Below are 22,340 nucleotides of genomic sequence, written 5' to 3'. Positions count from 1 at the left end.
TAGCAACTAGTAACTTGTATATTGCTAAACTCTTCCTGCAACTGATAAGCTCTGTTAGTTACCTTAATCACATCTGGAGACTTCCCCCTCAATAGAACTTCGTTTCTTGCCTTCCGCACTTCCCAACACATTAATGCTAATTTTTCCAACAGATAAAGGAACCTCACAGCTACAGCTCAAATTCATCATTTCTTTCCACCAGGAACTGAATTCACTCATGCCTTATCTGACTGGCAAACCAAATCAGCCTTGCCTGGTGCCTGATCACACAAATACAAACAGTTCTCAACTGTCTCCTCTTTCTCACATACCTGATATTCTAGCAAATAAAATGACTTAAAGACTTGTGATTGTAGGATAAGTCGGGTGTTTATCATAAACCAGATGATCAATTAGTAACCTTCATTTTTCGACTCTTGTGATTGAAAGAAGTATTGGATCAATCGTAGCAATGACCGGCCGAAAACAATGATGCTGCCATTTTTGTTCTGGCATGATTGTATATGCCAAGATTTGGATCGACTCAAACAAGAAAAACCACAGGCTTCTAATCTTGCAATAAAGATTCTACATTTAAGGAGGCTCCACTAACTTTGACAAGCCTTGGAATGTGGTGGTGCACTAGGCAGGAGGCTAGAGGCGACTAGCAGAGTCACAACCTTGACAATTTTATATATAACCCAATTTAATGGTGTGTGCTAATTCAACTGTTTCATCATTACAGAGCAACTAAGCGCCATTTCTTTGCACCTTTTGTTATCTCCCTTTTTCTCATTGTCAATTTGATTTACTATTTCATGTTCCTTTTGGGTGCATGATTAATGGCATTCATTAAGGAATTCCATTTGAAGTGCTAAAAAGATAGAATATACCCCTTTTTTTTGTCATCTTTAGTGACTCAACCGCACTATATTGTGATGACTATACTTTTACTGATATAGGTGACTCATAAATCATAATTTCTCCTTGTTGGGATGGGAATTTTGCACTCTTCTTTGGTGATGCCGACACTTCAACTGCAATATTGTGTGTGGTCGAGTTATTCTCAAGAGAAGTTTTTATATGGTTATCTATCACCTCATCAAAATACTCGTTCAATAAAATAATAGTATTTAATTTTTTTTTACATATCAACCTTATTTTTAAATTTAATAAGGCAGTTGAAAAATTAAAAAACCAGTTAACATTTAGAGATAATATTGATATGAAAAAAAATAATATATATATATCATTTTATTGAATGAGTTTCTTTAATGACATATGATGGATCAAATTTATATAATAATAATTTCTCAATTAGTGTATCTTTTATATCAGTATCTGGGTTATACTGTTTTAATTTTAAATACGTGCTTCATTAGCAAAAGGAAATGCACTGCTACAACACTATTAATTTCTATAATTTATTATTCACGTAACATTTACACGACATACTGATTTGTTAATAAGGGACACAAATAGTTTCTAATTATTTTATTTTAGACATTATATCTTTTAATTCTTCAGTTTTATTTTATCGAGCTCATATACTTTTATTTTTAATTTTATTAAAAAAAATTACTCATATTTTATGAGACTTTTGTTCGTTCTATTAAAACTTTGTATTTTTATTTTTACCTTGATCAGTGGCTATTAAATTCTCAAAATGAAAGCACAAGCGATCAATGAAATAAAATAATATAAAAGGGCTAACAAAATAAAATTGAAAAGTTAAAGGGCTTAATAAAATAAAACTAAAAAAAATTAAAGAGTTTGAAACATCATTTTGCCTTTACTTTAAGCACCCCATAAATTAAGGCCATTACCTGCATAATTGCCAAAAAGAAAGTCATAGGAAAGTAAACAGGAAAGGAGTTGGGGGGGGCTTTGATAATTGGAAACTAACACGATAAGAATTGCAATCTACTCAGCCAAAATCATGTCAAAAAAACGTATTATGTTACTTATACTGATCTCTTTTCCTGTATAATATTTGTAAAAACTGACTATTTACATTAGAAATGTTAAAGAGTTTCCCAGGGCCTGCATTCTCTAATCCTAATCTGCATGCTGATCTTTCTGCTTCCTCTATCAATAATATCGCAGCACTTTCTTCGCCTTGCCTGCACCTACAGCCACATCAAGATGGTGAGCTCATGCATTCTATGGTTATAAATGTAATGAATGCATACTTGAACCATAAATACACAAATGTATACACATTGTATGATCTAAATCTTAAAAATTACAGAAACATATGGAGACTGACCTTAGTCCAGTATTCAGGGTCTAACTTCAGAGCTGATACAACAATTCTCTGCAATGACATTGCTTTGGCATTGTCAGTGCTGTTACACATGTTCTCTGGCTTGGGGTCAATTCTATGATAAATAGTTCGAGACCCGCTCTGCCCAACTTCCTCAGCCTTCTCCAGCATAAAAACAACAGGGAGTTCACATGGGTCAGACTTTATAGGTCTGGTATTGAATGTGAATGGCCCCTTACTCCACGTCCTCCACGTCTTGAATGTCTGCAACGGGGTTTGCAAGTCCTTGGCTGGCAATACAAAAGGGTATAGCTGAATGGTGTAGCCCCATGCTATTGATATCGACCATTTTCGGCTGTAGTCCTCGCAAACTGCCTGTTGAAGAATCCGCGGCGGGTCTATCTGGTACGCACTGTTCAGAGATTTCAGGGAGTCCAATTGGTTCTTGTTAGGGAACAATGTATCCACATTATCAAGGTGATGGAGTGATACAAGTGGTGCTGGTGGGTGAGCTGCCAGGATACCATATGCACTTCCTCTAATATCAAACTGTAAAATTTAAAATAATTAGTCCTATCTTTGTTTTACTTGTTGCCCTAGCTAGTCTGAACCCATAACCTTACGACTTAACAGCATTTTGCAAGAGCAAGTGTACAAAATTAACGTTAAAGCAATCAAGCATATAAACCATGAGAGACCATAGATGAATTTCTTTTTAATTTTTTGACTTAATTAGCTTCTACTATTAGAGTTCAAACTCGACAACTTAAAGAGTTCTGAGACAAGAAGCAATCGGTTAATGACAATAAATGTATCAAGTTTGAATGTAATGCAATATATTATTGAAATCGCAGAGAATTAACTTCAGCCACATGAAAGTTCATCGGTTCCAAAGTTTGACAGAAAAAAATAGATCCAGTAATGTGCTAATTAGGTGTGTAAGAACCTTATTGGTTATGTATTCAAATCAGGACACGATCATGTGACGAAAGTCTTGAAAAGAAGGGTCTTTTGTCATATACATACTCTAATGAAGACCTGCAAATTCTTTTTTCCCTACTGTAAACAAAAAAAAGAAAGGGATTTAAAGCTCTACGTGGCCGCCATAGATACAAAGGAACATAGAATTGGGTGAAGCACCTAAAGAGACTTTATCAACAGCATGGGAACCGCCTTTTTGTTAAAAAGTATGTGAGGCGAAGCAGTACTAAGAACACAAGGACACAGAAGACTTTTAGTTTTTTTCTCTTTTCCTACACCCTTATAGATGCCAACTGCTATCTGTATCTTCTGTGGCACTAGGGACAAAACATAAGGGACACAAAAAGTTAAAATGTATGTTTTACCGACCATCTTTTTTCCTTTTTCAGAAAGAAAAAAAGAAAAATGAGAATATGGTATCCTATTCTAAGAATGATGTGCAATAGAGAAATTGTTCAATTCACCACTTGAATTGGTGATTCTTCAAAACTTAGTTGATTTTCATTTGATTGTAATAAGTAAATTTCTTTTTGATATATCAATTATCGTGTTAGCTTTTATTTACATCAGGGGTATGCACTGCGGTGAATAAAAAAATGGCACATGTATATAAATACTTTTTATCCTGATATTAAATGAGGGGTAATATCCAATTATTTAAAATTAATAATTAATGTGTTAATCATTTATCAATTTAGTGTATAAGTGGAGACATACACCTAGATTAAATAAAATATTTTCTCAATTAGCTACCGCAGATGCAAGACATAAGGAAAAAAGAATTTATCAAGAGTGAGAATTGAATCTTAAAACATGCAATATTAGTGATGTGATATATGGTTTAATAATGAATCTTGAAATAAATTAACACATGAATGTGTTCAATTAAAACAATTAGCTCCCTAAACAACTATCTATGGAATCTTAAAACATGCAATGCATGCTTCTTAATTTCTTGTAAAAGATAAAGTGACTATAGAATTACTCAGGAAAAGAATGGAATTTGAAAAAAAATATCATTGGCAATTAGTTTATGTGTTTTGTGGCATGAAAATGATAACTTATTTTGGCCTAAAATAGAGGGACTACAAACTGACATAGTCTGCCATATGGCCTTAACTCTCTCAATTATTTTATCTCATCAACAACAAGCAGAAAGACACATGTACAAAGAATAGATCATGTCCATCACAACCTGGAAGATTTTACAAAGATTTCCATTCAATGTAAGTTTGCCACGTGCCAAACTAACTTCCTACCCTCTTCTGTTCTGTTTCTTCCATATCACTGTACTATGTAGTTACATTTCTTTTAGTAATTTTTAGAGTAATTAAACTTCAGTTAATCAATATTTTTAAGCATTAAATCACTAAAAATATGCATATAAAACAATTTGTTTGATAAAATAATTTTTCAAAAAATTTCCAATTATCAAGAGTAAGAATATCAGTAAAATCAATTATTTGCACTATATATTTTGTTTATTAAGCTGATGGTATGGCCATATAGTAGTTTAATCCTCTGTAAAAGATTAAACTTTGGACAGGCTGGTTCCCCTAAAACAAATATATCCCTTAACTTTAGAACCACAGATTTTGCATAGTGAATTCATTTATCTAAAATCCTTTTTTTTTTTTTTTTGTTTAATATATGTGAAGAAACAACATTCTTTCAATATTACACGTGGCAAAGACCCACAGACTCGTCAACTGCGGTCAGTCAGAGGTTAGAAAACTTTTTGACTTAACATCTCAAACACTTATTATGCGTCCGCCACGTGTGACACAAAGACAACAACCAAAAAACAAAAAAAAAGGAAAAGCGAAAAAGGCCTACCTGATGGAAGCCGACTTCTCTAGTAAGCGGCACGCCGATCTCGCTGATACACGCCCAAATCCTCTGATCAGAACCGTAGAAATAGTAATACCTATCGAGACAATCGTCCAATATGTTGACTAATTTCTCAGCTAGTGGATAACTAATAGCGAATCCACCACCACCAAAAGCCATATCATAAGAGTGCATCACATCTTGTTCCACGCTTTCAGAATTCCCTCCAATATACCACATCTGATTATGATCATATTTCGCTAACACCGAAACTAAATTCTCAGTGTAATACACCGTATCATCATCTCCCATCACAAACCATCTCACGTTTCTTAACCTCAATTTAAAACTATCGTTTATAATTCTCGCGATCCTAACTGCTGATCTAGAGCTCGAGAATTTAAACTTTTTCCACTCCGGATTCGATATTCTATACTGCAAACTTGGCATTTCGGATTCGGGCTTTACACTTGGACTTTCGTCTAACCAAACGGAACCTCTAGTTTTGTTTGAATTCCACCAGAGAGAGCTATACCGGCTCCGCGTCTTCCATGTTGTCGCTGATCCGCCGACACAGAAGAGGATGTGAGAGATGTTGGTAGGTCCGGATTGGAATTCGGCTTCAGGTTGTTTAGTGGTTTGTCTCGGGTATGTGAATCGGGTAGAATGGGTTTGAGGAGAGAAAGCGGTGTAGAGGACGAGAGAAATTGAGGAGATGAGAGAAAGGATGAGGAAAATTCTTGCGAGAAGAGAGAAAATCTCGTAGGTTTTATTATCAGTGAGAAAGGATACTAATTTTAGCTTTTTAACCGGGTCGTGACTCGGTTGTAAACGAGTCTGTTGACTCATTTCCCTCTCACTTTGTTCCAGAAATTGTAGAAAGCTCCTTGTGGAGAGTTTAATTTATGAAACTACCCCCTCCTCGCCGGAGAAAATTTTCATTTACACCCCTGATCAGAAAAGAGAAGAAATAAAGAAAGTACCCTTTAATCCAGAAATGTGATTCTGCTTCATCTAATGGAAAGAGAGCAAGAAATGGTGGCAAGAAAAGAATTCATTCAAATTCAAGTATGGAGTCAGGGGTTGATGAAGGAAAAGATTACAAAGAAACCTGAAAACTCCAGTCTCTGAAGGTGACGTACCCAAGATTGAAAATAGTTATAAAAAGAAGAGGAAGAGGAATTTGAATTGATGACGCTGCCTGAACTTGCTGGGAACCCAACAGTGGCTTCTTTTGTGGGTGGAGATGTTTTTCTTTTTTCCTTCTTTTTTGAGGTTCCTTGAACTTCTTGTTTCTTTGTGTTAAGAAAGAGAGGTGTTTTTTAACTTTTATTTAGTGGGTTATAATCAGCTTCTTTTTCGGTCGAAACAAGGGAAGAGAGAGAGGGAGAGAACAGAGATGGTACGTAGAAATGATGATGAGACGAGAGAGAAAGAGAGGGGTTAGGGTAATTGTAATTGTGAGAGAATAAAGAGAAATTTAGGTTAAAATGGAGGTGTTTATATAGAAAGAGGACCGTACTATAATCATTCAAGAATTTACTGAGGCAGGGAATTTTGAGAAATTATAGGTGGGTGTTGAACCTTGGCATTTGCAAATTAGAAAATCTTTCCCGATAAATGATTATTCTTAAAAAGGATGGCAGCAACACTTTTCATTGAATACTCTTTTAGTCACTTGTTCTTTTATAGGTTCATTTTATTTTATAAATTTATTTTATTATATTATAAAAATAAAACTAATTTAAGTTATTAAATAAGTAGTAAATTATTAAATTAAAAAAAGTAAAATAAAATAAATCAATAAAAATATTATTTAAAAAAGTGCTCTACGAGACTGTCGGTAGTATTTTTTATTATTAAAAATTAAAATATATATTAATTTTTTATTAATTATGGTGGATATATTAATTTTAGATAATAATTGTGTTTTCTTTTTTAATAATATAATGGGATGTAGGAATTGGGGGCTTGGCACTTCTCGTCGGAGTCATGTTCATATGACCTATTAAATGTGCCAAACATTCCCACTTACCATTTTACATCTTCTAGTCAATATAATGGACCGTTCGTAAAAAGTACAACTTGATGTTTTTAGATTAGGGACCTAAGTTTCGTTTTTTCTTTTTAATCAATGGAGCAAGGTTTCATTGGCTAATGAGTTAGACATTGCCCATCATAATATAATAAATAGGTTGCATCTTGCATATATTAATATATCATGCAATATAAATAGATTGAATAAAATCAAATATTTAGTTTAGATTAACTATTTTTTTTTAAAAAAAAAAAAGAGAATGAGTTATTCTCTTTAGAAATAGAGTGGATATAATAAAAAATAAAAAATTATTAATTTTTTATATAAATTAAATTATTTAAATTAAAAAATATATATTAATATTTAAATAAAAATACAATAAAAAATAATTCTATTTTTAATATTCTTACTATTTTTCTCTTAATAATAATAGTGAAAGAGATAGTTGCGGTGGTGACGCCGACGACAGTAAGATAAGAGTGGTTTCAGAGACAATACTTGTGGTAACAATTACTTTGTTGTTTAATTATATTAATTTTATAATTTAAATATTATTATAAATTTTTTAATATTTTTTATTTTCAATAGAGACAAAAGATAGTGGCCAAACGGAAGTTTATTTCTAAATGGAATTCATAATATTACCATGTCAACTCATGTTAAGATGTCTTCCCTGAATCTCATACTTTCAGTATAAATAATTTATGGAAAAAAAATAATATTAATATACTAGCTTTTATGGAAAGATTATGTGGGTTAGCAATGTTTTAATAGTGCTAACGGGAAAATAAATTATATAATCTAGGGTTACCTTGCCTTTCGGGATAGATTCACTGTTATTATATAATCTAGGGTTACCATTTTAAGTTGGTGAAAATAAATCTTTACAAATTTGAAATTTAAGTCATACCATATAACAATTGACTATTTGTCCATTTAAACCAAGATTTTAAAAATAAAAAGAAGAAGAAGATAAAAGTACGTAGAAAACGAAAACCATATAACAAACAAGAGTTGATTTCATCATCATTGAATGATTTGTCGACTATTGAAGAAGAGGTTATACACTAATTAGTGACTTTCAAATTATGGTCAAGGAATATTCATATGTTTTTCATTTTATTTATAAAAGTCTAATGGATTATAAACTATATTAATGAAGTAATTGTTTTAAATATTCGTAGTTCATTTAATATATAAATAAAAATTTAAAATTTAAAATTTAAATCTCTCCTTTTCGGAAACAAAAACTTGAAATTTTATATTTTCTAGCATACAAAAGGAAAGACAAATTTAGATTACGTTATTAATATGGTTATGGTGATTCTAAGCTAATTGGTTCATAATAAGTCAATGCCGGCAAATTTGTTTCTTGCTTGGAATTAGATTAGGGCACCGAACTCCGTTATTTTTATTTCTTTTTGTCTTGAGATAAAATAGCCTAATCGGTTATGTACCATGAGGGTTTAAGTAAGTTTTGTGTGTAAATTCCTCTTGCATTCCTATTTGCCTCCAATGGAAACTCTTCTCTACTCCATCTATTTTATTATAATTATTATTTTTTAGTGATTCACTCTAATTAAAAAATTATTTATTATATGATTAGTTATAGATAAAACTAACTAAATTAGATTAGTTTATTATCTTTTAGATATTTTAAAATTTATTATACTAATTCTAATATAAAAATAATATATAAAAAATTAATGTTGTATTGGTTATATAAAAAATGATAGATAACTGAAATTTTCTTATTTAGAAAAATAACGGTTATAATAAAATGAAGGGAGTAATAAAAAAAAAAGAAAAAATTTTATTAAACTACTTTACGGTTTAACATATTTTTATTTTAGAGTTTATAGTTTGTTTTTTTCTCACTTTAATATCTTATAAATATAATCGTTAGTAAATAATAACCAAATTGCACTTAAAAGATTATAATGTGACACACAATAGTTAGTGTTCTTTCAACTGTCACTTATTAATAATGTTATGCAATTTAGTCGTTATTTGACAACGATCATATTCACAAAATATCAAAATAAAAAAATTATAAATTTTAAAATAAAAATACATTAAATTACAAGGTAATTTACTAAAAAAAATATCTGTCAGTTTCATAAATAAAAACGATAATTAAAAAAAAAAAAAAAAGAAAGGCAAGGCGGTCCATAGAGACAGCTGGAAGGCCGGAAATTGTTTCCCAAAGTTAAAACGACAAGATCAAGCCTTTTGATTGGTAATTGAGAGGAATTGTATGAATTTCAAGATAGCAGTAAACATTATAAGAAAACAGAGGCACGCAATTTAGGTATGTAAATTCATATCTTTTTCAATTAAGATATTCTGTTGAGTTAAATATGTTTGCGCAAAATTAATATTAAAAGACATGCGTTTTTGAAATTTGGGATGTAATATATAATTAATATGTTTACTTATGACTTAATTAGTTTTGGTGTTTGGTTAAAGATTTTTTATTATGACTTTTTAACTTATGTATTAATATCTATACTTATCTTAAAATTCGATGTATTTTCTACTTTTATTTTGGCAGATTATTAATCTAATTATTTATAGATAAATTAAAAAAAAAACATTCTTTTAAAAAAATAAAATTTCTATTTTTATTCATTATGATTAATTTATTATCTAAAGTATTATATTACAAGAGTAAAAGTATTATATTATAAGAAAGTTATTGAAAGCAAAATATTAAATTTTTTTCTCATTTTTTTATTTATTGGAGTACATATTTTTTTTCATAATCATTAAATTCTAACAGTGTAATTAAACAATTCTAAGAAAATAATAAAAATAATTATTTAATTAAAAATAAAATATTTTTGGTATATAATATAGAATTCTAACAAAAAGAATTAATTAAATAAAATAAATATTTAAAGCTTAGTGTTAGCAATGGGTTATTAAAATAAGACAAAGATAAAGAGTTTATATAGTTCTTAGATCTTTTGAAGCCAAATTATTTATTAAATTTATAAAACATATAACAAATTGTGGTTTTCTATTATAAAATAAAACACATAAATAATTAAATATATTTGATAAATATTTATATTACACACTAACTTATTTATTATTTATTAATATAACTTTATTAATAGTAATTAACACGATTAAGGAATAAAATTAGTATATAACAATATTAACTCCACATAGATATAAATAAACTTTTTTCTTTGGTTTTCCTTGATTGAAATAAGAGAAATGCACAAGGATTTAAACTTGAACAACTTGTACTATGTGATAGACCTTGAAATTGCTGCCCTAAGAGACAAACATAACTACCTTAATATAACCGTCCTTGAATTAACAAGAGAAGTTTATCTTTTTCCCTCCAAATTGAACGTTCTAACAGATAATTAACCAAGAGAAAAAAAGGAAATACATATATACATATAATGCTATTTAATGGATTGGTGTAGGCATGGTCCATTTCTTTTTGGTTTGGACCATCTTCAATCGAATTATGTCTTAATTGTTTACGAGGGATCGAAATTATTGTTTAATTTCTTTTAGGGAAAGTTCTTTTTTGTTTAAGTTAAAATGTGTGCATCTATGACAGGCATACGGTCCATTGTTGTCTATTTGATTCGAGAAAAACTGCGAGTTTCTTTCTTGACTCGTTGGACAACGTTAGGTGTCAAGCCTTGAAGCATCGATACTTTTCTAGTAAGCAATAATGCAGTTACAGCGGGAGGCACTTTGGGTACGTTACACGTGTCAAAAAGCATAAAGTTATATGTTTATAAAAACTGTAATTAAATTCATAATCACATAAATAAAGTGATAATTGCTTTCTCTAATTTAACTAAAGTTAAAAAATTTTAAAAAATACAGTTACATTGAAGAGTTATAATTAAATAAAATTGACACAAATAGATTCTTGGAACTTTATTTCTTTCAAGATTTGTTTTTGGTTGCAAGAAATGTAAGTAAAGTGGTAACTATATGCTTTTGGAATGTTAACAGCAAGTATCTGCATTAACCCAATCCTTTTCACTGATGCATTATTGTGCTGACTTCGACCTGCCCATTTGTAACTTTAGAAAAAGCATTAACATCTTCAGATTCAGCCACAGATGGACAACAACAAACTCGGAACAGAGAATGATATTGAATAAGAAAGAACAGACAAGAAAGGTTTTACGCAATTCCTGCAATGAAATGATGGCTAATGATTTTATATTCATTATGTATTTTCTGGCTTATGCTTTGCATATCCAAACCATCGGGCAACCGCTTTTTCTGCTAAGTAATTTACTTGCAATAACTTGTTGGAACCTAAGTAGATTTCTTCTTTTTGTTTTATAGTACAGGTGTTAAAGAACAAAAGAAAAACACTAAAGAACATAAGCAAAATCCAACAGTCCAAAGCCAACAGTCAAGGACTGGGGGACAAGACCTCAGCTTCTGTCATCACAGGCCAGAAAGCTGACATTATGAGCATCCTTTCTTCCCTAAGGAAGAAATGTCACTTCCACTAATCTCAGCATAACAAGAATAATGTTGACATAGAGTTAGGACCTATAGATCATAGCAATAAGACCGTTAATCACTAAGTGTATATATATTACTCATCCTCAATCTTGTAAATCTGAAAATTCACAATTGATCATCATCACAGATTAATACCAACTACAGTTTTACTTTTCCACATGGTATCAAAGCAGAATTAATCATGTCATCATCTACCCTTCAATCACACAAAAAACCTTCTTCACCATATCTCACAACGACATTACCAAATTAACCAACATCACTTTAAAAGGCAACCAAAATTATTTCGAATGGTCACGAGCTGTGTACTTCGACCTAAGTGGCAGAAAAAAAATTAGGGTTTGTTATAGGGACCCGAGGAAAGCCACAGCCAACCAACCCTCATGAACCAAATGAAAGAAGAAATTGGGAGTGGTATGGTCATGTCACTACTCACCAATACCATGGAGCCTCAAATAGCCAGGCTGTGTATGCTACTGGCTTCATTACATGCAATTTGGGATAAGGTAAAAAATTTATATGGACATGAGCGAAATTATGCTCATATCTTCAATCTAAAACAGGAACTGGCTCTAATAAAACAGGGGACTCGGACAAGCACGAGCTATGCCACAGAAATTTCAACTTGGTTGGAAGAACTCCAGAGTTACCTCCCACCAACTACGGACCCAGAAGAGGCAAGAAAAAGAGAAGAACAGAATTTAGTATATACCTACCTTGAGGGGCTCGATTCGAGCTACGAGGCCCAGAGATCCCAGATTCTACTGTCAACCAATTTGCCTCCCATTGATGTCATTATAGTCACGATTCAACAGGAGGAAACAAGATGAGCAACAATGGGGGTCAAGGCGCTTTAGACAAGACCGAAAGAGCTGAGGCAGTCCGAGCGAGGGGTGCCTCCCAGTGAGAGGTACCACAAGGCGGGGCACACTTAGGAGCACTGGTGGCATCTCCACCCGCATCTTCAGACGATTCTCAACGGAAACGAGAGAGGGCAGAATGGGAGAAGGGAGAAGGAAGGAATAGGGAGATTCGACGGAATGAGCAACGCACAATAACCCTAGTGGTTATGATGCGGGGTGTCATTTGGGTCGGGTTATGAGTGCCGGGTCGGATGTGCTTAACTTAACCCGACCTGACTCTAACATCCTGACCCGGCCCGAAACCACCAACCCGACCCGGCCCACATGGAGCGACCCGGTCTGACCCGGTTCAAGCGACCCGACCCGGTTCGACTCCTTTAATTGGACCGACCTGAATTCAATAGAAAAAATCCAAATCTCCCATCTTATAGCTCAACTCCGGTCTCTTATTCAGCCTCAACAATCTCGTGGGACAGGTTTGGTATCGCAAAATTATTCTTTAAATAACACATCAAATTGGATAATTGATTCTGGGGCAACGGACCACATGACATGGGATGTCACAAAATTGCAAAATTTTGTTCCCACTAATTCCAGCCATGTGACCGTTGCTAACGAACATCAAGCTAAAATCTCTGATTTTAGCTCTTCCAAATTACTGCATAATATTTTTTACAATATTCTTCTCTTACCTGACTTTAAATCCAATTTGTTATCAGTTGGTAAGATTACAAGAACTTTAAATTACAATGTTATTTTCTCACCATCTACAGTCTTATTTCAGGATCGCATCACAAGGAAGACGATTGGTGAAGGTCGATTTGAGAATGGTCTTTATTACCTCCTCGATTCTCCCAATTAGTGTCTAATCTCTACCAAACCTGTCAGTTCCGATTTTTTGATTCATTGGCGGTTTGGGCATCTGTCTGATCAAGTTTTAAATCAGCTTTTTTGTTTAAACATAAACACTAGTTGTTGTGATGTCTGCCAATTCGCCAAACATACTAGATTACCATTTCTTGTATCTTCTACCGCATCAAACAATATGTTCGATTTAATTCATTATGATGTTTGGGGCCCTGCCCCTGTTACTTCTTATAATCACTTCCGTTACTTTGTCACCTTTATTGATGACCACTCTCGAACCACTTGGGTCTATTTATTAAAAGGCAAAAATGAAGTTTTTGCTTGCTTTCAAAAAAATTTCAATTTTATTTAAAACCAGTATATTGCCACCATTACAATTTTTCGATTTGATAATGGCATTGCATATATAAATAAACAATTTTCGGATTTTTTTTCCGCTAAAGGAATTTTACACCAAACTACCTGCATTTATATTCCCGAGCAAAACGGAGTTTGTGAGATGAAAACCCGCTACCTTCTTGAAGTCACCAGATCCTTGCTTTTTCAAAATAATGTCTCTCATGTTTTTTGGTCGGATGCCCTCCTAATTGCCGCTTATCTCATTAATCGTCTGCCTAGCCCAAAACTCAAAAATCTCAGTCCTTTAGAAATCCTCAAGGGCAGGAAAATAGAGCTAGGGCACATTAGAGTCTTTGGATGCACAGCCTTTGTTCATGTTAGACGTTCTCATAAACTGGATCCAAGCTCTGTCAAAACCGTGTTCTTAGGATACTCTTTTGGAAAAAAGAGGTATAAGTGTTATGACCCATGCACACACAAGATCTATATCTCTAGGGATGTGACTTTTGATGAATGCACACCTTATTTTACTAACTCTCACCCCACTCATAGGACTTCTACTTTGTTATTTCCGGATAATCTTTCCTTTGTTGATAGTTCAGTTTTCCCTCCTCCGTCAACCGAGGAGCCAACTTCCGCAGCCATTCTTGATGCCACCTCTTCAGGGGGAGTCAGTCCCATTCCCGAGGCCACTTCTTTAGGGGGAGATAGACCGGTTGAAGAAGTCGCCCCATGAAGATCATCCAGGCCTATCAGACCACCGGTCAGACTAAGGGACTATGTGTCCCACAAGGTGACATATCCCATCCAACACTTTATTAGCTATCACAGTGTATCCAATTCATATAGGACCTACCTAGATAAACTCATCTCTCATACTGAGCCCTCTTCCTTTTATGAAGCTAACACTGACCTTAACTAGTGTCAAGCTATGAAGGAGGAGCTTCAGGCTCTTGAAAAAAATGACACCTAGGAATTACTCTCTCTACCAAAAAATAAAAAACCAATTGGGTGCAAATAGGTGTATGAAATTAAATATAAGCATGATGGAACGATTGAGCGATATAAGGCCAGGCTAGTAGCCAAAGGGTAAATACCCAAACATATAGGGTGGACTATCAGGAAACTTTTGCCCTAGTAGCCAAAATGAGCACTGTTCGCATTTTATTATCCATTGTTGTTAACTCATAATGGAGCTTATTTCAAATGGATGTCAAAAACGCCTTTCTCCAAGGGTCCCTCGAAGAAGAAGTCTACATAACTTTTCCTCCAGAGTACAAGCCTACAGCTGATCAATCCTTGGTATGTAAATTGAAAAAGGCTATCTACGGATTGAAACAATCCCTGAGAGCATGGTATGCCAAGCTAAGCCACTTCTTCTTAACAATTAATTTTATTAAATGTGCTTCTGACTCTTCTATGTTTGTTAAACACACTCACACATGCACCGTTATTATCCTTGTATATGTTAATGACATCATCATAACAGGTAACAGTAATAATGAAATAGAAGAAGTCAAATAGAAACTAAAAAAAGGAATTTGATATCAAGGACCTCGGACAACTGTCTTACTTCCTTGGGATAGAGATAGCTAAATCTTTTAAAGGTTTATTTTTATCCCAAAGAAAGTATGTTCTGGATCTTGTAAAGAAAACAGGAAAAATAGAGGGCTAAACCTGTAGACACACCAATGGAGACTAAGACCAAACTCAATCTTGAAGATGGCGATCCTTTAGATAATATAGGACACTATCAACGCCTAGTAGGAAAACTAATTTATCTCACTGTCACTAGACCAGATATCACTTATGCAGTAAGTATGGTAAGCCAGTTTATGCATGCCCCCCGCACTAGTCACTTAGATGCCATCAATAGGATACTTAGGTATCTCAAGGGCACACCCAGCCAAGGTATTTGGATGAAGAATAATAATATGACTAATATAGTTGGTTTTTCCGATGCAGATTGGGCCGGAAGCTGTAACAGAAAGTCAACTTTTGGTTTTTGTACCTTTGTAGGAGGCAATCCAGTGACGTGAAAAAACAAAAAACAAACTCTAACTGCAAGATCCAGTGCAGAAGCAGAGTACAGAGCAATGGCATCAACAGCCAGCGAACTAATATGGATAAAGCAAGTTCTTGCATATATGGGAATTAAATCCAAAAGACCAATGAAGATGTACTGCGACAATCAAGCAGCAAGACATATTGCTTAAAACCCTGTCTTCCACGAACGCACTAAGCACATCGAAGTAGATTGTCACTTTATAAGAGAAAAGATTCAGTTTGGAGAAATTGAAACTCCATTCGTCAGAAGCAATGAACAATTGGCAGATATTCTCATGAAAGCACTGAACAAATCCGGCCATAAAAATCTTCTCAGCAAGGTGGGATCGGTTAACCTGTTTGAACCCATCTTGAGGAGGAGTGTTGAAGAACAAAAGAAAAACACTGAAGAACATAAGCAAAATCCAGCAGTCCAAAGCCAACAGTCAAGGACTGGGGGACAAGGCCTCAGCTTCTGTCATCACAGGCCAGAAAGCTGACATTAGGAGCATCCTTTCTTCCCTAAGGAAGAAAGGTCACTTCCACTAATCTCAGTATAGCAAGAATAATATTGACATAGAGTTAGGACCTATAGATCATAGCAATAAGATCGTTAATCACTAAATGTATATATATTGCTCATCCTCAATCTTGTAAATCTGAGAATTTACGATTGATCATCATCACATATTAATACCAACTACAGTTTTATTTTTCCATAACAAGAGTACCAGAAGATTTCTTCAAGCTCAAATTATGTAAATCGAAAATCAGTATGCAATACTGAGCATGAAGATGATTGCCATGGACGCCAATATTATTAGAGAATCGATATCACGGATACATAAAAGAATATACGCTTATCTCATCATGTTTACAAGAGCAATAAAATCTAAATGCATGGAAAACCTAATTTTAAACATGTCTATGTAGATACTGTATGAGCATAGAATTTAGATAATCATTGTTAAGGGTTCTTTCTTGAACTTTAAAATAGAGTATGTCTTCAGTGCGCATGAAAACTAAGTTGGTTCAATCTGCCAAATAAATGCATTTGTGAAATTATATTATACTAATCAATTTATAATTGCTATTTTATCAATTAGCAAATTACTCCTTTATTCCCTCAAGACTTGTAAAATAGTACCATGATAAATAAAGAATAATTTAGATTTTCCATCTTCTAGTTACAATTTTCTGTTTCCTCTAGTGAGTGGGTTTCGTAAATCCAAAGTTGTACAATGTAATTATTTTGTAATATCCATTTCTGGAAAATGAATAATTTATAAATGTTTACCAATTATTATTATTATGAGATTTTTAGTTTAACATGTGGTAAAATAACAAGTTCATAACTTAACTTTTGGGCCCAAGGCAGGCTCTACCCTAAGTGGCTACTGGCAAGGCCCATAAAACACTTTCATGAGCCTCTGCATGCATGTATAAAGGATCTAATTCTGCTACAAATTGAGGCCCAAAAGACAAAATCTACAAAAACCTAAACTCGAGAAGATTAAGAGTTGTGATTTTCCTTATTGAAACCGATATTAATAAAGATAATTATACTAATATAGTGCTGGATTAGTTCATGAAGTCATGGAGTGTCATATCATAATAATAGATGACCCTGCTCTCTGTCTTAGTCAGAGCAAATAATTATATAATTTAAGCATCATTATCATTTCATTTGGCCACCCTTTAAAAAAGAAAAGAAAGAAGAGAGAAAATAAAAGAGGACTGTCTATTTTTTTTTTTAAAGCCATCTCTTTTTGTTCTTTTGTAATCAAGTCATGTTCTTAAAGAGACATAATGTTTTATTAACTAATTGGAAATTGCTTCTTCCACAAGTTGATAAGAAAAGAAGACATTTTCGGTATGTACAATAACCATCAATGTATGAAGACAATCCCACTATTTGTATTTTTTAAATGAAGGATTAGTCTAATGTAGTTAATGATTTTGAATATTTAATTAGGGTGTAAATCTTCCATTGTAATCCCTAAACTTCAATTTATATCATAAAATTCCTCCTTTAATATAGTAATAGTAACATTATATTTGATTTAAATTCAATATATACGAGTTTAAAAGAATTATGATAGTGTGATATCATATTATATTTTATACAAACTTTTTTCAAATCTAGGTAAAAAGAAAAAAAAAATAATATTACTGAAATCAAAATTCAGGAAGTTCAAAATTCAGAAATTACAATGAGAAACATGCTTAAAATTGGGGACTATTTACCCATGTATTATACATGGTCCTTGGTATTATATATATATATATATATATATATGAATTTTTTTTGGGTCGAAATAAATTAAATACTGACAAGGGACTAGAATTAAGAAAAATATTTGTTTTGGGGTTTCAAGCTATTGCAGAATGGAATCCTAAATTGCAAGTTGTCTCCAGGCAATTCAAATAGATAGTTGTTTAGGGTCCCATCAATTTATGTCCCATTACCATAATCATCCAATCTCACGTCAACAAAAGAATTGTACTTTGAAAAAGCAAATCATAGTTATACGTTCTTTTCTTTTTCGAAAATAACCATAGTTTTATATTTATATTTTTTATTATCTACATTATGTTTGGCTTTTTGTTATATATATATCGACCCTTAAAATTGTCTTTTCTTTTACATTACCGTTGAGAGGCTCCATAGACCTATGCAACGATACAAAACGAATCCTCGAGCATTAGCACAATTGAGATATGGAATATTTTATATTCATCCTAGTTACTGTAATTATTGAGAAATTTTTTGAGTTTAATTTTTTTTTATCCATCCTCTAATAATATTATCAACGTTTATTATCTTTATTTGTTGTAAATCGTAAGAATAACTAATCCTATTTTACAGGGTTTCCAAGGAATCGAAAAGAATATATTAAGAAATATGTATTAAACCAAATTAGAAAAGACAATTCTTTTTCATAGCAATGTTTTCAGTTCATTCATGAACGAATTAGAGAAATTGAGTTAGTAATAATACTCCTTTTGATGCCACTTTTAATATTAAGGTGCAAAAGAAAGATAAAGTTACAATATAGAGTTATAATGTAAACATTTTCTTTGTCGTTTCTCTTCGGCACACCATTATTCGGTGGTCTAGACTGCCGAGTCGCCTTGATCTCCTCTTTTCTCGATGCCCCCGACAGCTGACCTTGAGGCGCAATCGTCCTTAACCACATTATGAACTTCAAGTTTTCATGATTTGCCTCCGGGACCTCCTCATTGGAAACCCTAATCAAGTGGCCCAACTTGCCGCCACGGTAACAAAAGTCTGGAACTCTCTCATATTTGAGATTGATCCAAACCAAATTACCATCCTCTTTTGTACTCTGAAAGCCCGACAGGTGGTGGACCATAGGGTCAGATGGATCTGGCACTTCACAGAGCAGGGCAACTACTTGGTTTAGTCTGGTTGTGAAATTGCTCATCGACTCAGATCTCATGAACCTTCTCATAAAGATGTGTTGGCCAAACGTTTGGAAGAAGTAGGCGTCTGGAAATCGCTGAGGAAGCTCTAACTGCCCAGTAAGCTCAAAATCTTTCTTTTGGCATATGCTCATAGGTGGCCTCCCAATTGGAAAGCAATTAAATCTCCCAGTCAAGGAGACGGACATGAGGTTCAAACATTGCGGTAGTGAGGAATCTTGTGAACATATTTTCTTTAACTATCCAATGTATCTGTTATCTCCTTTGGGTTGGGGTCGGATAGAATTAATGGGTCATCGGTGGATAAAAAGTGCTGGCCATAACTAAGGAGGTCAGTATCCTTGACAAAGAATCTGTTGTGAACAATATTGGATTGGCTTCAAGATTTGCTGTGGTTCCTTTGGAAAGTCGAAATGCTTTTCTCTTTACGGACAAGCCATAGTACTCTGGTAAGGTAGTTGCTCAAGCGTGTATGTTCTGGGAGAAAATAAAGTTGGTACAGGTTCCCTCTTCGGAGGCCCCTCCCTCTATCGTTAGTTATCTATCTTGGCAACCCCCGCCATTTCCAGTAGTAAAATTTAATAGTGGTGCAACATCTAGATCGAGGCAGTGTAGGCATGGTTACAAGGGACTGGGATGGTACAGTGATCTTCTCTCATGCAAGAATTATTAATTATATTTTCTTTGCGGAAATTCTAAAAGCTCTTGGCTTGAGAGATGTTCTCTGCCTAGCTATCGAGAGGGGCTTAACCGATAGATAGAGCTGTAATTTTAAAAATAATTATTTTTTTATATAGTGCTGAGAATTTCAGAATTATTATCCAAATTTATTTAGAGATTTATAATTATAATTACTATAAAATTTATAAGTGATATATATATATAAAATTTTGAGGCATAAAATTTTTTGATACATGAAATATTTATCTTTAACATATGTATTCGTCGTATAATTAGATTAATTTTTAAAATGAATTAAAACAAATAAAACAAAGATTAAAAAACATAAGACGTTCTATAGCCCATTGTCCGCCTAAAAGAGTAGCGAACAGACGTTGCAAAATTATGTAACATTTTGTCTGCCTCCAAGTGTTTTGGAATAGCCTTTTTTTCAAATACAACCATTTTGACTATCAAAAATCATCTAAAATTTCACCTTAGGATGAAAATTTAAAAAAAAAAAAAAAAACTTTAAATTAAGAAAATTCCCGGTGTTTTTGTGGCAACTAGTGGTGGCTCTTTAATGTTAGTTTTATTATTGAAGATATCAGGAGTGGCTTTGGTCAATTTTATTTATTTATTTATTTTTTCTAAAAAGATAGATTCCATTGATAAGTAAGACATTATTACACCATAGATATAAGGCAAAGAGATCACTTTGCTAAAGAAAGGCTAAAACATGGCTTGTTGTGCCAACATATGGGCAGCCAAATTCCTAGATCTACCAACAAAATAAAAGGAGCAGGATAGGAAGTAATTACATAATAAGATAATGTCATCAAACACCGCAGCTAAATGAGACTGCCCACAGACTTGTCAAGGAAAGCCCTTATGGATGTGCCTTGAGCCATCCAGAGCCGTGCTCGGTTGTTTTTCCGAGTTTTTCTTTGTAACCAGGTTCTGTCTTGGCTTTTTCTATCAATGATATATTCAGTCTTCTATTTGATAAAAAAAGAATAAACACTTTTCTTTTCTGAATTTACTAAATAATATTCAATAAATTGAGAATGACTTCAAATGCTAGACTTATATTTTTTCAATAAATAAGTAGCACATAATATTAATATTAAAATCTTTTTTTTGGTTTAACTAAGATTTCAAATTTGAACTGTAACGATATTAAAATATATATTAATAAAAATTCTAATTACACATTTTAAATTACTAATAAAAATAAAATAAATTTTATATATATATAACTTTATCCAAATTTTATAGAAGAGATAGCCTCGATTTCATGGCTTGCTAAGCAGGCAGCTAGGCAGTAAGAATTTATGCCAACTATTTTCATTTCTTTTTTTAAAAGAAAATGGTTACTTCTATCTCTCAAATACTCTCAATGTTTGATGAGTGCCAGTTGTCATGTGCCAGCTCAATACCTGTATTTTTTTAAGATGGCATGGCGCTTCGAGTCAATACTTAATCTCTTTTACCCATGGCCCCTAAACTCATTTTTTTCTATCATCTATTGATGATATAAAATCAGTGTGTGTTTGAATTATATGAGCCTATAAATATTTATATACAACAAAATTAATCACCCCCATAAATAAATATATATCTTAATTTGAATTAATTTTAAACTTACATATTTTTTTATTTATAAATAATTATATAAATAACAGATGATCTTATACGTAATTTTAAATAAATATAAAATATAATAATCTTTTGATTAAGATACTTATTTTTTAATTTATTAAAAAATTGACCCATCAAATATACTATAATACTTTCAGTAATTTAAACGGATGAGTGCCAATACCAATCAATTTATGACTTAAATATAAAATCTTTAAAGTCTAATTCTACCATTCCAGTTTTTCCAACAAAATATTTTATGAAATGAATTTCAATGATAATGATAGATTTGTGAAATCCCATATCATATCTAATGTTGGGAATGTATAATCTTACATTTGACCCGAAACATGCAGCAATCCATTTAATAGACAATGAGCATAGACATAATCGAGAACCGGTCCTATTATTGCATAAGCAATGGAAAGGAATTATATGTAAATCACATCACATATAATGGATTGATATAATAATGGTGAGAAAATTTTGCATGAAAAAATTATATATCTATATGATTACTTGTACCCACTTTCAGAACTATTTGGTTAGGCATTTGATCGGTTAAAATTATGTACAGATATTTAAGGATATTTTAAAGCTTTAATAATATATTTCTATATATAAAATGGTTAAAATATATACTTTTGCCTCACTCAACCTTAATTGTCTATTTTCAGGAATATTAGTAAAAAGAGGAAAATATGGAGCTAAAAGAAGCTTAAGGGGACATGTTCGTGTTAAAGCTCAAGATTAAGACGCATGGACTACTAATTATAAGGCCCAAGAGATATTTTAGTCATTTTATATAATTATTAGGATTTATATTAAGAGTTATTTATGGAATAGTATTTTGTGGAGATTAAGA

At 32.6% G+C, this 22,340-nt stretch overlaps 1 protein-coding gene across 1 annotated transcript; it reads right to left on the bottom strand.

Moving 5' to 3' along the window:
• Window positions 1-1,916: 1,916 nt before the first annotated feature.
• On the bottom strand, window positions 1,917-6,637 carry LOC8274863. Its single transcript, XM_048375702.1, has 3 exons — window positions 5,063-6,637; window positions 2,249-2,794; window positions 1,917-2,108 (listed from the first exon to the last, which is right to left on the bottom strand). Exons 1-3 carry the CDS (start codon window positions 5,903-5,905, stop codon window positions 2,004-2,006), a joined length of 1,494 nt encoding a protein of 497 aa, XP_048231659.1. The 5' UTR covers window positions 5,906-6,637; the 3' UTR covers window positions 1,917-2,003.
• Between the last annotated feature and the right edge of the window lie 15,703 nt (window positions 6,638-22,340).

The sequence above is a fragment of the Ricinus communis genome, chromosome 6 (genome assembly GCF_019578655.1).
Source record: "Ricinus communis isolate WT05 ecotype wild-type chromosome 6, ASM1957865v1, whole genome shotgun sequence".
Classification (NCBI taxonomy): Eukaryota; Viridiplantae; Streptophyta; class Magnoliopsida; order Malpighiales; family Euphorbiaceae; genus Ricinus; species Ricinus communis.
The sequence above is the reverse complement of the archived record's forward strand: the minus strand, read 5'-3'. Positions and strand labels throughout refer to the sequence as shown.

Coding starts and splice junctions, on each gene's coding strand:
- LOC8274863 (XM_048375702.1), bottom strand. CDS start 5,905: ATGAGTCAACAGACTCGTTTACAACCGAGTCACGACCCGGTTAAAAAG. Junction 2,795..5,062: donor GAGAAGTCGGCTTCCATCAG/GTAGGCCTTTTT, acceptor TAAATTTTACAG/TTTGATATTAGAGGAAGTGC. Junction 2,109..2,248: donor ACCCTGAATACTGGACTAAG/GTCAGTCTCCAT, acceptor ATGTGGCTGTAG/GTGCAGGCAAGGCGAAGAAA.